The sequence below is a fragment of the Oryzias latipes genome, chromosome 17 (assembly GCF_053564925.1).
Source record: "Oryzias latipes strain Hd-rR chromosome 17, Olatipes_Hd-rR_3.1".
NCBI lineage: Eukaryota > Metazoa > Chordata > Actinopteri > Beloniformes > Adrianichthyidae > Oryzias > Oryzias latipes.
The window spans coordinates 33,648,123-33,663,521 of NC_136253.1; the positions used below are offsets into that span (position 1 = coordinate 33,648,123).

At 42.9% G+C, this 15,399-nt stretch overlaps 1 protein-coding gene across 3 annotated transcripts in view; it reads left to right on the plus strand.

Annotated features, from left to right (window-relative positions):
• The window catches only part of b4galt2 (UDP-Gal:betaGlcNAc beta 1,4- galactosyltransferase, polypeptide 2), a 296,417-nt gene that overhangs the window by 22,088 nt on the left and 258,930 nt on the right, over positions 1-15,399 (plus strand). The window contains exons 1-2 of one of the 3 annotated variants that reach the window (XM_078933984.1): positions 11,511-11,608; positions 14,190-15,080. In XM_078933984.1, coding sequence (XP_078790110.1) covers positions 14,735-15,080 — 346 coding nt within the window. In that variant the 5' untranslated portion in view covers positions 11,511-11,608; positions 14,190-14,734. 3 annotated transcript variants of the gene reach the window in all.

The window sequence follows — 15,399 nt, forward strand, 5'->3', positions numbered from 1 at the left end:
CCTTGGGTTTTCTGTGTGGCGCTCTTCCCCTGGTCCTGAATCTTTTGGGTGTAGCAATTTAACCGGACCCCCCTATTTGGCAAAGGCGGGGCCCGACATAAATTTTGGCGTTGTCGGCAGGATCCAGGTTTTAAAGGTGCCCACAGTTAACCAAAGGAACATATTATGATGATGCCGGTGTACCCTGGCGCCCCCTGGCTCCCAAAATTTAAAGGGGTTGGTGATGATGTAAAATACTGTGAATGGAAAGAACAAATGTTAGGCCTGTTGGGTTCACAAGACTTATCTGAAAGCCGGAAAGTTGATATTGTATTAGGTGCATTAGTTGGGGAGGCAAAACGACAAATTAGTGTGCTGGAAGATGATGAAAAGGGTACAGTTCGAAAGATTCTTTTATATTTAGATTCTGTATATGGGGATAGAACCCCCATCCCTGTTTTAAGAGCTCAGTTTTTCAGATGCATGCAACAATCCGCCGAATCAGTACCCTCATTTATTCTGCGGTTAAAAGAACTGTACTGCAGGTTGCGGCGACATGACCCTGATGATGCCCCCTCAGACGCAGCCTTAAAAGATCAGTTGCTGTTGGGGCTGCAGGAAGGCCCTTTGGCTCAGGCCCTGAGGACTTATGTTCGTCGCAATCCGGACCAGGACTTTTCGTCTATCAGAAATGAAGCGCTGCTGTTGGACGCTGACCGAGGGAACTCACAATCTGAGGTAACATGCACAGCAGTAAGCGGCCCATGTGCACCTCTGTCGTTACAGGATACCGACTGGAGAGAGAAACTGAAACAAGAAATCATGGAGGATGTGAAGATGCAAATGTAAGGCCTAACACAGGAATTGCTTCAGGAGATTAAACCCCTTCTGCAGCCAGGGGTCACCGAAAGACAACTCCCTTCTCAAACCAGAAGGGGTCGGCGACGACCAACATCATTGATGAATCAATGGGATGAACAAGGTAGACCCATTTGTCGCCTATGTAAACAATCTGGTCACATTTCAAGGTTTTGTAGGACGCCAACCACTTCACAGACGCCGTTAAACTAGACATCCCTGCTGCTGAGGTCCAAGGGGCAGGGGTTGGATCCACGTTGGAAAAAAGGGCCGCAGAGGCTGTCATTGGTGATTGTCCCAACATCTGTGTGAATATTGAAGGAGTGGAGCTGACTGGGCTACTTGATACAGGGTCTCAGGTGACATTAATGCAGCAGAGTCTCTTTGAGCAGCATTTTACCCTAGCTAAGCTAGGTAAAGTCCCTGTGGTGTTTCAGTTGCGGGCAGCCAATGGTCTTGAAATCCCTTACACTAGCTATGCAGTGTTAGATTTTGCGATAGAAGGTATTGAAATACCTGCACGTGGGGTCGTGATTGTCGAAGATAAAAATTGTTCGCACCCCCTCATTATTGGGATGAACGTTGTGACTGCTTGCTGGGACACCCTTTTTAACTGGCCAGCTAGGCATACTGCCTGCCCACCCAAGCTACAAAAACAAAAAGTTTGGAGAGATGCTTTTGTCACATGTCGGAGAGTCAGGGCCACCACGGCGGGCGATGGATGTTTAGGGTTTGTGCGGCTAGCCAGCCGGCACCCCATTAAAATTCCCCCAAGAACTGAATTGTTGGTGCAGGGACGAGCCCAGATGGGCCCAGGAGGGACAGACTCCTGTGCTCTAGTTGAAGCAGGGCCTGAACTGCCGAATATTGGTGTGGCTAGGACGCTTGCTGTGGTCAAGAGCGGAAGAGTCCCTGTGAGGCTTCTAAATCCGCATTCTCACTCAGTTAGTATAGGTCACTACCAGAAGTTGGCCAAACTCTATCACATTGAAGAAGTAGATGTCCATGGACCCAGGGATTTAAGTTTGGCTGCTAAATGTGACTCTGTCGTTGAGGTTTGCCTGGTGGACACAGTAGCTGTACAGAGCCAGAAGCCATCCCAAGAGGTGAGTGCTCTCGTTAATCAGCCTCATCTCACAGAAGACCAACGGACGGACCTACAGGCCCTGTTGCAAAAGTGGACAGGGGTATTTGCACAACACGATGAGAATTTTGGGCACACTGATCTGGTACAGCATACCATACATACAGGAGATGCACCCCCCATTAAAGAGCGTTATCGACCCCTGCCTCCTGCAATGTATAAAGAAATGAAGACTCTACTTGCTGACATGCTGGAAAAAGGAGTAATCAGAGACAGTTGTAGCCCTTGGGCTGCCCCTATTGTGTTGGTCCGGAAAAAAGATGGCAGTTTGAGATTTTGTGTGGACTACAGAAAATTAAACGCAGTCACTCACAAAGACGCTTTCCCACTTCCCAGGATTGAGGAGACTTTGACCAACTTGACTCATGCTGAGTGGTTTTCAACTCTCGATTTGGCCAGTGGCTATTGGCAGGTTGCCATGGATGCAAAGGACCGTGAAAAGACTGCTTTTACCACACCCCTGGGCCTCTTTGAGTTTGACCGTATGCCTTTCGGACTCTGTAATGCACCAGCTACCTTCCAGCGGTTGATGCAACAGTGCCTGAGCAGACAACTGTCGGAGTCTTTACTGGTGTACTTTGACGACATTATTATTTACTCACCTGATTTCTCCTCACATTTACAGGATTTGGAAGGAGTTTTTGAAAGACTGAGGCATCATGGCTTAAAGTTGCGCTTGGACAAGTGTAAGTTGCTTCAACAGGAAGTAAAGTTTCTAGGCCACATAGTGGACAAACAAGGAGTCAAGCCGGACCCAGAAAAACTTTCAGCTGTTCAGGACTGGCCACCTCCTACTACCATAAAACAGGTGCGATCATTTCTGGGACTGGCTGGCTATTATCGCCGCTTTGTATCTAACTTTGCAAGGATCGCACGCCCATTATTTATGTCGGGCCCCGCCTTTGCCAAATAGGGGGGTCCGGTTAAATTGCTACACCCAAAAGATTCAGGACCAGGGGAAGAGCGCCACACAGGAAACCCAAGGAACAATTGTTTTTTAAACTGCAATAATTTAATCCAATAAAAACATGCAGCCACAACACGACAAAGCCCAAACGGTTAAAACCTAAATAACTAAGACCAAATGTTTAAAAAGGTAGTAAAAACAGTAAAAAACTTTAAAGAGGGACCTCATAAAAACATTGTTAAAATAGTTAAAAGAAATAGTCCATGAAGCACCAGGGAGACAGGTCCTGCAGTCAGCCACAGTCTTGTCCTTGTCCACCCTCGCAGGCGTGGTGGGGTGTTCCTCCCAACATCTACCTGCAGAGTGAAGATAGATCCTGCGAGTATCTCAGCTGTGTGGGGTAAACAGGCCTGGCTATATGCAGGGTGAGAGTGCCACTGGAAGGGTAGAGGATACTCACACACCGGCAGGGCTCCTCACCCTGCCTATGAGTGTATGTCGCGCTGTGGCACTCCTGTCCTGGAGAAGACTCCTACACCGACTGCAGCTCCAGCCACACAGTTTGCTCCAGTGCTGTGTCCTTCAACAGCTACCAGCTGCTCTCTCTTTTTTCTCCTGCTGCCAGTGCAGCTTTATGGGTGGGGCCATCAGCTTACTGATTGGACACCCAGGTGTGTCCAATCTGGGACTCAGTCTTCATGGGGGTGAAACAACACAAAACACAAAAACCAACTCCAACACAAAAGCATGCAAAAAATGACAGGAAAAGGTTTCACCACACAACATCATCATACGGACAGGAGGATGAGGGTTTTGGGAAAGATGGAGGTGCAAACATCTGAACATTGCAGGGCAGCATCTCCTGTGAGAGAAGGCTTCTGCTCTGCTGCTTCAAACCTTGTTAGAAATGATCAATGATGAGCTCACTGACAGGGAAATTGAGCCTCGTGTAGAGTTTAATATTCTTCTGCTCTTTGATGCTAAATGGTTGTAACTACAAGATGTGACGGAGTGGGTGATGTGACAGCGATACGTCTCTTAAGTGTTCTTCCCTCTGCAGCTCGCAGACTGACATTTTCTATTCTTTGTCTTTGTACTGGACAGCTTTTTTTTTTTGGTTGCAATTTTCCGTTTGGTTCCCCATCCTCTATGTTTGTCCTTCCTTGTGCCTTGTCTAGTTGACCTCGGGTGAATGTCCGTCACACTGAGGTGCCCTTGAGCATGACATTTCGTGCTGCTGCACTCTGAGACTAAACTGTCATGAAATATTTTTGCAAAATCCAACTGTGAAGGTAATTTGTGTTAGTGGGTGTGTTATGGTGCCACTTCGAAAATTGTTGTGAGCCTGAGGCGTTGAGAGGTGCAAGAACGAGTGTAAAATCAAGCAGGAAAAGTGTTATATAACGTGTCTGAGGAGGATAGCACCAGAGGTGTTTCATTTTGATTTATGCAATCACCAAAATGGGGTGAATCATGCACAACAACAAAAAAACAACAACATTTCTTTTAGTTTTCAGTGGGAAATATTATTCCATGGTTAAGGTAAAGTCTTTAAACTCAAGGTCAAAAATCGTTAAACTGCTAATCTGTGGTACAAACCCTGAGGCAATAAAATTCAAATAATCCTGCTAGCAAAAAATAATTCTCAAATAATAATAAGGGAACCATGAATGTAAGAGACAATCACCAACAGCTAGAAGACGACCTAAAACACGGAGCCTCCTGCGTTCAGCCTCCAAACCCCAGAATCCCCTGCAAGATTTATTTTTTTTCTGGCTCCAACCAAATTAAGTCAATTCAGTCGCCATTTTTGTCATGACACGGATGCCGCCATGTTGGAGCCAGAAATCGTCAGTAAGCAGGGAGTTGGTCTGAATCAACGTTTCTATAGCAACCATTCTCATCAATCAGGAGTAAGCCTGTTGGAAGGCCTCTGTCACAAGAACAAGCAGACGACTGGATCCAAAGGCAGCAGGTTTATTAACTTTTTGCCTGCCGCGAGGGTCGTGGCAGAGGACAGAGGACCAGGTCCAGATTGAACACTCTTTAATGAAGGCAGATGGCACAAACAACACTTCGCACTGAGCTCAGTGCAGTGCTTGAGTACGCTGTGGTTGATTGAGTGAATCAGAGCCAGGTGTGCAGCTTCTAGGAACTGTAGCAAGAACTCCAAAAGATGGTTCCTTCTGGTGAACAAAGGAGGGGGACAGAGTTAGAGATGGTTCCTGCTGGTGACCAGGGGTGGGGGGGTGGGGGGGCAGAGTTCTGACTTAACCCCTACCACTTGAAAACGGGCTACACAACATCTTCCCACCGAATTATTTATTTGAACTTTGGGGGCCAGCAGGCTCCACCTACTCCTCTTGAGACATGAGGATTATCAAGAACATGTTAAAAAATAGTATCAGAGCAAAAATTGGTTCTTCTGACCAATAGGATGACTGAGTAACAGCAGTTCATTTCTCTATACAAGTCTATGGGATTTTGACCACTTCCTGTTTGGAACACCAGGGGGGAGGAGTCACTCAGTCCAGTTCTCAGATACAGTCAACAGTTGCACAGTAAAAAACTGACAGTGTGTTCTATGAAATCAAACATTAGTGAGACAGAGAAGAAAATATTTGCGTTGTTGACATAGATTAGAAATGGGCTCTAAATTTTGGAAACTTTGTGATTAATAATAAATCTAAACATTTGAATGTTGTTGGTGACGAGTGAAAAGCTTTTTATTTTTTCGCTACCTTCCTGTTAAAATGTGGATGTTTTGTTTTGAGCGGGGACTATGGTTCAATACCAAACCATCTTTCCTTCCAGCCTATGCTTTGCCCCCCCCCCCCCCCCCCCCCCCCCCCATCCATGAATAATGTACCCTCACAAATCTGAGTCTGCCGGTTCATATGGCCACCAATTAAATTTTTAAATTATAGATGAAGCTCTGATAAACTCCTTCGTCTGACAGATGTTTGTCATGTTTATGTTTTATTCAGCCTCTTGCTGCTAATTTATAACCTTCAACCTGATTGACTGAATATTACTGTTTTTTGTGAAAATTTAATGTTTCATGTCATTTCATTTTGATGTCTTTAAATAACAGCTGAACTTCTGCAGACGTGGAAAGGAAAAGCCTTCAGCTCAAGTTTACACCAAAGTATCTGAAGATGGCAGAATCATTCTCATGATTGAATCGATGTGTTGCAGAGCAAATGCAAAAAAATCATAAAAACTTGAGTGAATACTGCAAATGAACTCGTCAGCTTGCTTTCAGTCTAGTTTTTCCTCTTTAAAATCTTTGTTTTAAATAAATGTTAAGAACAAAAGAATTGGAACTGAAGTTAGAAAAGGTTCTACATGGAAAAAGACACAAAATGGGGACATTTTCCGCCACAACATTTGTGTTTATATAGAACAAAAGTGTTGGAAAACGACACTGTTGTTTACGCAGACATTCACTCTGCTTAAGACTCAGCCTAAAAAACATTAGAAGATTTAAATTAAGATTTCAGCAGATACCACACCCCCCTTTTGCTTTTTATTCATTTTTTTAAACCTACATTTACACACATGGGTTCTTATAGTTGAAGCCTAGCACAGCACTTAATGGTTGTGTGCAAATTCCTTCACTACTCACTACACAGTGCACTATTTAGTTCACTATATAGTAGAGCGTTCGCCATTTTCTAGTGCTGTCTGAATCTACAGTACCAAAATCCAGTGCCCTAGAAATTTCCCAGAAGTCTCTGTGAAAAACAAGTGTCCATCGAAGCTCACTAGACTTTGTTTAACTTCTTCAATTACCGATACGAAGCCCATCGAGACGACTGTTGTTGTGAATTTGGGCTATACAAATAAAATTGAATTGAATGGAATTAAATTGAATAGATTGGCAAATATAGACCACAATGCATTGCGTCAGCAATCCCCCCCCCCCAAATTTTTGTTTTTTTAATAAACCATTAACGTTTTTATCTTCAGAAGACAGTGGACTCATAAATAATTGTCGCAAAACGCTCATATTAATTAGATTTTAACTTTGTGAAATCGATGACGATCGTGGCGTCCGTATTGCTTTTAAAATCAAGGACACTACAAAGTGCCGCACTGTATAGTTTGGTAGTAGTTGGGGGTTAGGGTGGGAATTTTGACACAACCCATGAGAATCAAATATCAAACCTTATTTATAAAGCACTTTTCACACAACAGTCATGCAAATTGCTCCACAGATTGAAAACAATTTAAAATAAGATTCTAAATCACACAGAATGCCCCCCCCCACACACACACACCCAATATAATGAAGATCAGGAAGACCCACTCTGACCAGGATTAGTTTGAGTTTATCACATGAAAACAGGAGAAAGCCAGTGGAGCTCAGATCTTTAGCTTAAGCGTGGCAGCAGAAACCAAATGGGTTAGAAGTAGAATTAATCCTAACCAATGTTTACACTATGAGCATGAATATGCGCTGTAGAATAAGGAGAAATAAAGCTGCACCAAAGGAAGAGGACACAAGAGCACAAGTTACTTCTTAAATGAACTCTTCAGATAATTAAAAACAAAAAGATGCACAAGGCAGTTTTACAAATAACTATCAAAGTTTGTCAAAAAGACTGTGGCACACTGAACGTTTGTGAAAAAATGACCACAAAGATCCCTGTGAAGGCTTCCTGCCACAAGTGGCAAACGTGTTAAAACTTTATTTAAATCCCCAAATTTGTTAAAGTAATTTTTCAAAATTGACTTCTTTAATTTTATTCCCAATTTAAATATTTTTTTAAATATAAATAAGTTCAAAGTTTGAAACAAATAAGTCAGTTTTTAGTAGCTAAAAGTCTTGGATGAAATTATTACTTTTTACATAAATTGAGTTTAAAATGATTAAAATTCAGAAATAAACAGGAATATCCCACCTTCATTTAAAGTTTATTCTGTGTCACATATGTTTAGACATATTTTTATGTACATACAGTATCTGTTTACGTAAAATTGGGGGCTTTTCGTGTAGTAATGAATAGCACGTATCATATTCTCGCTCCCGCCTCTCCTGTGAAAGCTCTTCATCCACGCTCGCTGCGTCTGCAGCCGTTTGTGGGATTACAGTTACAGTCATCCTCAATCCAGTGAATAGTGAGCTAATGCGGTTTTTAACCTTTGTGCCCAAAGCCGCAGCTTCGCATGGAAATTATCTTATCTCTTTGGTGAAAGACGTTCGGAGGTGGAGGTTTCTCACACGCTTCAGGTCTGCGTTGGAGCAAACCAGGTGGTGTGAGGCTGGTTCTATGCATCGGTGATTGGTCTCAATCTTTACAAATGGGATCCTACTTTGTCTTCTCTGTACGTAGGTATGTTTTGTTGGGATTGTTACCATTTTGCCACATTTTGATTTTGATGGGTTTACTCAGAGGTCAGCAGAAGTGGTGCTGATGGAGTCCTTTAACATCTGGACTTTCTGACCGTTTCATGCAAAAGCAGCTCTTGAAACGTAACATCCGGTGGCAATTTCTGAAGCAAGTCTCTCTGCGTTTCTTGGCAGACATGATATTGATGGGGAAACGTTGTGAAATGTATTACGGTTGTTAAAAAGGGAGTTACAGTCGTCCTTGAATAAACTGGTTACATAAAGGGTTTTATTCCTCTCCATCTCCTGCTCTGTTTCTCTGGTACTTAGGTTTTTAGGAGTTGTTGGCCTCGATTTCCCTCCTCATGTATGCATACATGCTCCACATATACTAAAATGAATGTTAGCAAGCTGCTGCATGGTCCCAAAGAGAAAAACATGAGCATCAGATGAGACATCCAAATCTGATGTCTGCCTATTTTGACGTCTTTTTTAAGAGAAAAGATGTTCTTGCTATCTTCGGAAGAATCAGTTGTGTAAATTGGAAGCAAATGAAGAGGCTGAGGTGCAGATGGATTTATAGGCTTTCATTTTCTTACACCACAGGAGTGAAAAAGTGCTGATGCCTCCTGTCTGCACTCATCTCCGATGCGTCTAGGGCAGCTGGGCAAACACGCGCTCTCATTTTGGTCTGTGGATTTAGTTCTGCTGTTCTTTGCTATAAAACAATTCCTGAGAGACCGCTGCAGGAGCTCTCCGGCTCTTCAGCCTGAATACCAACAACTTAATAGAACATAAAATCTTTTTAGTCTTTTATGCAATGGGGTGGCTGGAAAATTATTCTTGGCTTTATGGTGCAGCTGACGTCTAGTGTCTGCAGAAATCCATGTCAGTGACTGCCGATTACACATTCATGTGCACATTACTGTACACACCCTCTGAAGGATCAATTCTGGCGTTCCTGACTTGTTTTCTGCAGAGGAAAGAACGGCCCCACTAGGAAACTATCAGGACATCGCGTGTATTTCTGGCCAGCATCAGCCTGACATTTAACAAACACTTGTTGCAGCGAGTGCGTTCGATTATCGGTATGATCTTGGCCAGCAAATGATCACCCTTCAACTCTTCCATGAAAAAAAGGACACATTTACAGAGAGAATATCTGGGATTCCTGTCTGGTCTCCTACTAAAAACAGCAACCATTTCCATATCTGCTGAGTTTCAGACATCAAACCCAATCAGGCATGGCTAGCATAGGTTTAGTAGGTTCTAAGATAGAAGCTTTCATGTTTGAGCACTCTGTCTTTTAAAGACCCACTTCAATCATCATCTTATCTACTTTCAAAGTCTTCCCAGAGTTTTTTCAAATTATGAATATTGTCATGTTACTGCAGGGGGGTGGAACCCAGATGCTGTAACCCAGAACGAAGACAGGTGAGTTTTGAGGTAAGAAGAGTTTTATTGTTTCTCCAGATGTGTAGTTGTTCGTGGCTGGTGGTGACGTGGACGAGCCTGATGGCGTGGCTGGAGGGCTTAATGCGGTTGGCGTAGGCTGTGGTTTCTTGTAGGCTTCTGCGCAGCTGAGAGGATGATCCACGCTGACTTCACTCTTGGCAGGTTGAAGATCCTGAGACAGGGAGCAGAGGTTTAGAGCGAGAACGAAGCATAATATAAAGTTACTGAGCATGCCTTGGACCAGGGCTGGTCACCATAAGGGGTAACGAACTGGCGATGAACTGTGGAGAGGAGTCTCCTTTTAAGCAGCAGCAGCAGATGATGATGAGAGTGGAGTCAGCTGGTGGCAATCAGGCAGGGAAGCAGGCAGAGCTGGGAGGGAGGAGTCCGACATGAGACGTGACAAATATGCTGTTTTCAGCCAAAATAAAAATATCTGTAATTTTATAGAACACACTTTCTGCAGAGCGGTAGGAGTTAATCAGAAATTCACCTCTGAGTTGTGAGCGGGACTGTTGGCACAGTGTGAGCCTGCCAACACTTCCCATCATCCTTTTGTATACACTAACACTTTCAGCCCCTCAGACCTCCAACATAATATTACCGGTGCAACAAAAATGGTGAACAATATTGAAGCTATCCAGATTCCAGCTCGGACGAGGAAAACAAAGACGTTTATGGATCTATTTGTCTGACAGTGGATGCATCAGAATGGAGCAGAGCAGGGAGCTTGCGGCCCACCCAATGTAGTTTTTATGTAATTGCTTTTTCAAACAGCATCATTTGAAAAAAGAAAATGTCAGAAATGCAATTCTAATCTAAATGTTCTCTATATAAAATTTTCATTGGAGCGGTGTCCTCAAGGAAACCGTGACCAACAGAGGAATTTCTGAATTTATCCAAAAGTCTCGGCATCAGCAAACACTTTGCTAATGCCAAAGTGTTTGCTAGTTCAACCACTGAGGACTTTACGATGCCGAAAAGACAAAACATTTCAGTAAAAAAATGGAGATCATAAAGGCTTTTGGTTAGTTAGTCGCAATGTTTTTGGCTATCATCTTGACATGTAAGCAGGCTGAGATTTCTACATAGATGGGGGACAAAGTAGGAATACCAGATACTGTTGTATCTTCTTTTTTTCTAAGGCAGGTCAGTGATTGATTGTTTAATAATTAGCCTGCTGTTGTTTTGGATCCATTGACCCTATCTCAGACATGGACTGACTGAGTGTGACGTCATCCAAAGAAAATGGTTTACTTTTGGCTACAACCAGATGACGTCAGTTCAGTCTGGGCCACATCTTTTCCAGTAAGGAAGGGCTCTCCCAGCGTCGTCATGATGAATATTTATTTAAACACACGGCCGACATTGACCAAACATACGTGTGCTGTCTGGGTTCAGGGGAGCAGCATGTGCTCAGATCTGCTACATGTTGTCTGGTGAAGTACGAGAGTATACAGTCAAGCACAGACCCCAGATGGAGCTGGATTTTACCCAAGAAGCTGTAGTCCGATTTGTTTCCGTTTACTAAATACCAACACCGGATCTGGAAAATGTTGCTTTTTGTTTTTCATGTAAAAAATGTTTCCTAATCTGTTTCCTACCGTCTGAAAAAACAAATGCAGTGCTGTAAATGTTCATGACAACCAGAAGAGTATTACAGCTTGTAGATCTAAACCCCAAATGGAAGGACGGCCAATCCTGAGACCCAAGATCTACATTCCTGTTTGATTTCCAGCTTTCCTTGAACCTTTTGCTGCTGATCACCTGGACCAGGTGTGTTCAGTCATTCAGAACGGGTATCACCTGATCCAGATGATAAGCAAACAAAAAGGACAGAAAAAGCAATAAAACATGATGGCAGAGCTAAAAGATTGGTGTTGGGCAGCCCAGGCATTTGGATTCTTGGTCACACAAAGAAACGTTTATTGTGAGTAGGTTCAGAAATTTCCTGATGAAATTTCATGAGTGCAGCCTTCATGTTGAGGCTTTTTTTCCCTTGGAAATGGTTTGATTAGACATCAAACAGTAACAACATGTTTTGATATTGGAGAACGTGTTTATTAAAGTAATATATACTTAGTATATATCTAAATACATTTTTATCCAAATTAATGTGAATTTTGTATTTGATGACCAGAAATAAAATGTTTGTCTAAATAGGGGGGGAAAAAATGAAATTTTACCAATTATTCACTATTAGCTGCTCACTTTAAACTTCTAAATGTGAATCATGTGAACAGGAAAATAACACAAAACGGCTAATACTCGTACTCATTTCGATCACAGAAACAAATCTGTTAATTTTGTTTAGTCAACCTTTTAAATGAGCTAGAAAATGCCACTGAAGGGTCCCGCGACTGTGTTGCCGCGGGTTAGCGATGGCTAGTGATAGAATTTAGCCAATCGCAATCAAGAACTTGTGCACAGACTTTAAAAAGTCCTGGGATAGGTTTTTTTACAGCAACCTGCAGACTGGTAGAAATTTGAATGTGGGCTCCAGTGGGCCTACATGCTGGACTTTGGACATGCCCGTTTAAAACCAATCCTGAAGCTGACGGGCAGCCGGCGTTGACACTTTTCTGAATTTTGTTTGTATAAATGAGTTGAATTTGTTATGAATTAGTGCTACTAACCATTCCCCACACTGAATATTTAAGGAATGGAGGCTCCAAATTTTGGATGGTTTGTAACGGCATTCTTGAATTGGATTCATTTGTAAATTGAATGCACTTGGTGAACCGGATTTAGATGCTTCAGGTAGAGGACTGCATTGGGATTGAGTCCCAACGCAAATCTCGCGGGAGTGGGAGGTTTGAATTTTGCTGCGGCGGCTAAAAAAACAACACAGCGGGATTGGGAACAGCCAAAAAGCAAAGCACAGACCGATTCGCAGACTGGGAAACGATGCGTCCATTGCTTCAGTGCCAAAGCCGATCGATGATGAAATGGGTGCATATGTCGGCTCCCGGCTCTCTGATAACCCAGACAGCGTACTTCAACGGTGGAAGTTCAACAAAGAGCACTATCAAAGCTGGCACGTTTCATCTTTAGCATTCCTGCATGCAGTGCACCTTCAGAGCGGGCCTTAAGTGTCTGTGGGCGCATCTTGGAAGAGAGACACGCGGGATTGGGACCGCAGTCGATCAGCGACATTCTATTCCTCCACAGCAATATTGCAAAGTGATTCATTTGTTAAATTCATTTGCTAATGTTGTTTATTTTGTTATTTATTAGTATTGTTTTTTGAGCACAGCCCCTCGTTGCCAAGAGGCGTGATGATGCCAGTGTTATTGAGCAAGCTGCCTAAGTTTGAATGTTTTTATTCTTGTTTGTATTTTTCAAACAGAAAACCTGCGACATTTGGCTAATAATTGTAAAACTGCTGTTTTTCATGTAGCCTATTTTATCGTATGTATATGTTTTTGCAAAGCGGTCTATTTTTTATGTGCAAAGTTTTTGATAAAAACAAAATTATATTTGAATGTATCGTGTCTTTTGTCTTTTTTGTTTTTATTTTTTACATGCAGGCAAGGGAAACGAAACAAACAACCCCATGTATCTCTTTAATAATATCAATACAAATACGTGTGGTTTTTTTTTTACTGCCAGACGGGAGAAGACTCAAAATCAATGAATCTCTATTACTGTGCGGGACTAAATTCTCAGAGTTCTGTGAGAGTGTAACACATACGTTGGGGGAGCGGGCGGTAATGGTCAGAAATTCGGCGGGCGGTAGTGGGATGGAGAAAATATGGCTCTAGCTTCAGGTGCCTCAAACCGGCTGATCAAGGGGTATTTTTTGTACTTTGTAATCTTTACATTTCTAGTTGATGAACGTATTTGTTATTTTAACCAATGGAGAAACTTGGATGCTATTTTGCTTGGATCCGCATATTAATATCCCCTTCTGTTTGGCTCTTTTGATTTTCGACTTCAGAAACTCTGTTACTCAAGTTTTTATTTTATTTTTTTATTGTCTCCGTCTTTCCTCTCATTGATTGGAAAAGCAGTAAAACTCCAGTAAGTGTCACCCCTGGGAACATGCTAAGTGCCCTTCTTTCTCTGCTTAGCTCACATGTTGGCCTCAACGTGTAGTCCCACTTGCCATCTCATTCCATCATAAATGGGTTTTTAAACCACTTGACTGGAAAATTGACTTGGCATGTCAATTTGGATGAACCGCTCCAGTCAAGGCTGCTGGTTTTGTTTGCATGTGTGGATGCTTTTTCTCATGCATACTTCTGCATCTCTCAAAGGGAAATTCTAAACTCTGTTTTGCTGCCAATCAGGAAGTCATTTCAAATGAAAACAAGGGCACTGATTACTAAAAGTGCCAGCGTAAAATCAATGCTGTTTTCATTGGTTATATGGAGCGAAATGACACAGGGAGTCATTGTTCTGAGACATTTAATGTAAAATAACGTCAGTAAAGATGTGATAAATTGATACCAAATCTCACTTTGAGTTGAACTTTTGTTAACTTTGTGTCTTTTTCTCTTCTTTTGCAGGTCTTTGAAGGCCTAAGACTACTTCTTTGCGCCATTAGATGAAGGTCTTCCCAATGGAAATGTCAGATAATCCTTTTCTCAAAACGGATGAGTCTTTGGGCCAACGTTGCAATCACACATTTTAGTTGTTTTGTGTGCAAGTAATTGGACAAAAATGGAAAATCCAAAAGCCTCACCCACAACCTGACACGTTTAATCTAATGTCTTGGATTTAATCAGAAACATCTAATAGATTTACTGATCTCTCATTTATATCAGGTTCATTAGGAAATGCACTGATTGGAGGGTTTAGTTCTTGTCATGCAGCAAATCTGGATCTTCAGAAGCAAGCTGGCCACACAGGTTTTAGGAACAGCTGGTTTAGCTGACGGTGCAGGTCTCTCCTTCACATCAGTGACCCCATGACCCTCGCTGAAGTCCCATCTTTGAGCATCTAATGGCAGCTGCTGTCACCTGCACGACCATCACCATGGCCGCACGCCCGTAGCCGTGCCACGCCGGCGTTGCTGGGGCTGGCCGTCGCAGGACGGTAACCTCCATCGGCCATGACCCGGCTGATGTTGGGACGGACTCTGGAGCGCATCTGCAAAGGCGTCCTGCTGCTTTGCCTGCTCCACTTCCTCATCATGATGATCCTGTACTTTGACGTCTACTCGCAGCGCTTCGACCTCTTCAGCCGCTTCAACAATGGACGCAACGGATCCAGGAACAATGTCAGTGGAGCTGGGAGCGGACATCATTACTATTACTACAACCTCTCCAGGTCCAACACCACGTTAGCCAACTACCTGGCCACCGGAGAGCAGCTGGCACCAACTATGCAGCCTGAGAGTAATCAGACTCCTTCTCCAAAGCCGCTACCGCCATGTCCTGAGAACCCGCCTGGTCTTGGTGAGTCGCTTACTCCTCTTACTCCTTACCAGACTCCTGGAGATAAACCTTTTAAACTTCCCTGTCATTAAAACGTGTTAAGGTGAACAAAGCAACAACCTACGTTAAAAACAAACGGCTAAAACAAATCCCGACTGCCTTTTCTGAAGCCAGAGCTTTGTCTCCTTAATGTCAACAATGACGTGTGTCCTGGTGTCAGAAAACCACTGCCTATAACAAACACAGTTCCTACAACAGGATGTCTAACAGAAACACTAACGTAGAAATGAAAAGCTTTCAAATCTTTGTGACTATTATATTCTGTCGTCATGGAAAAACC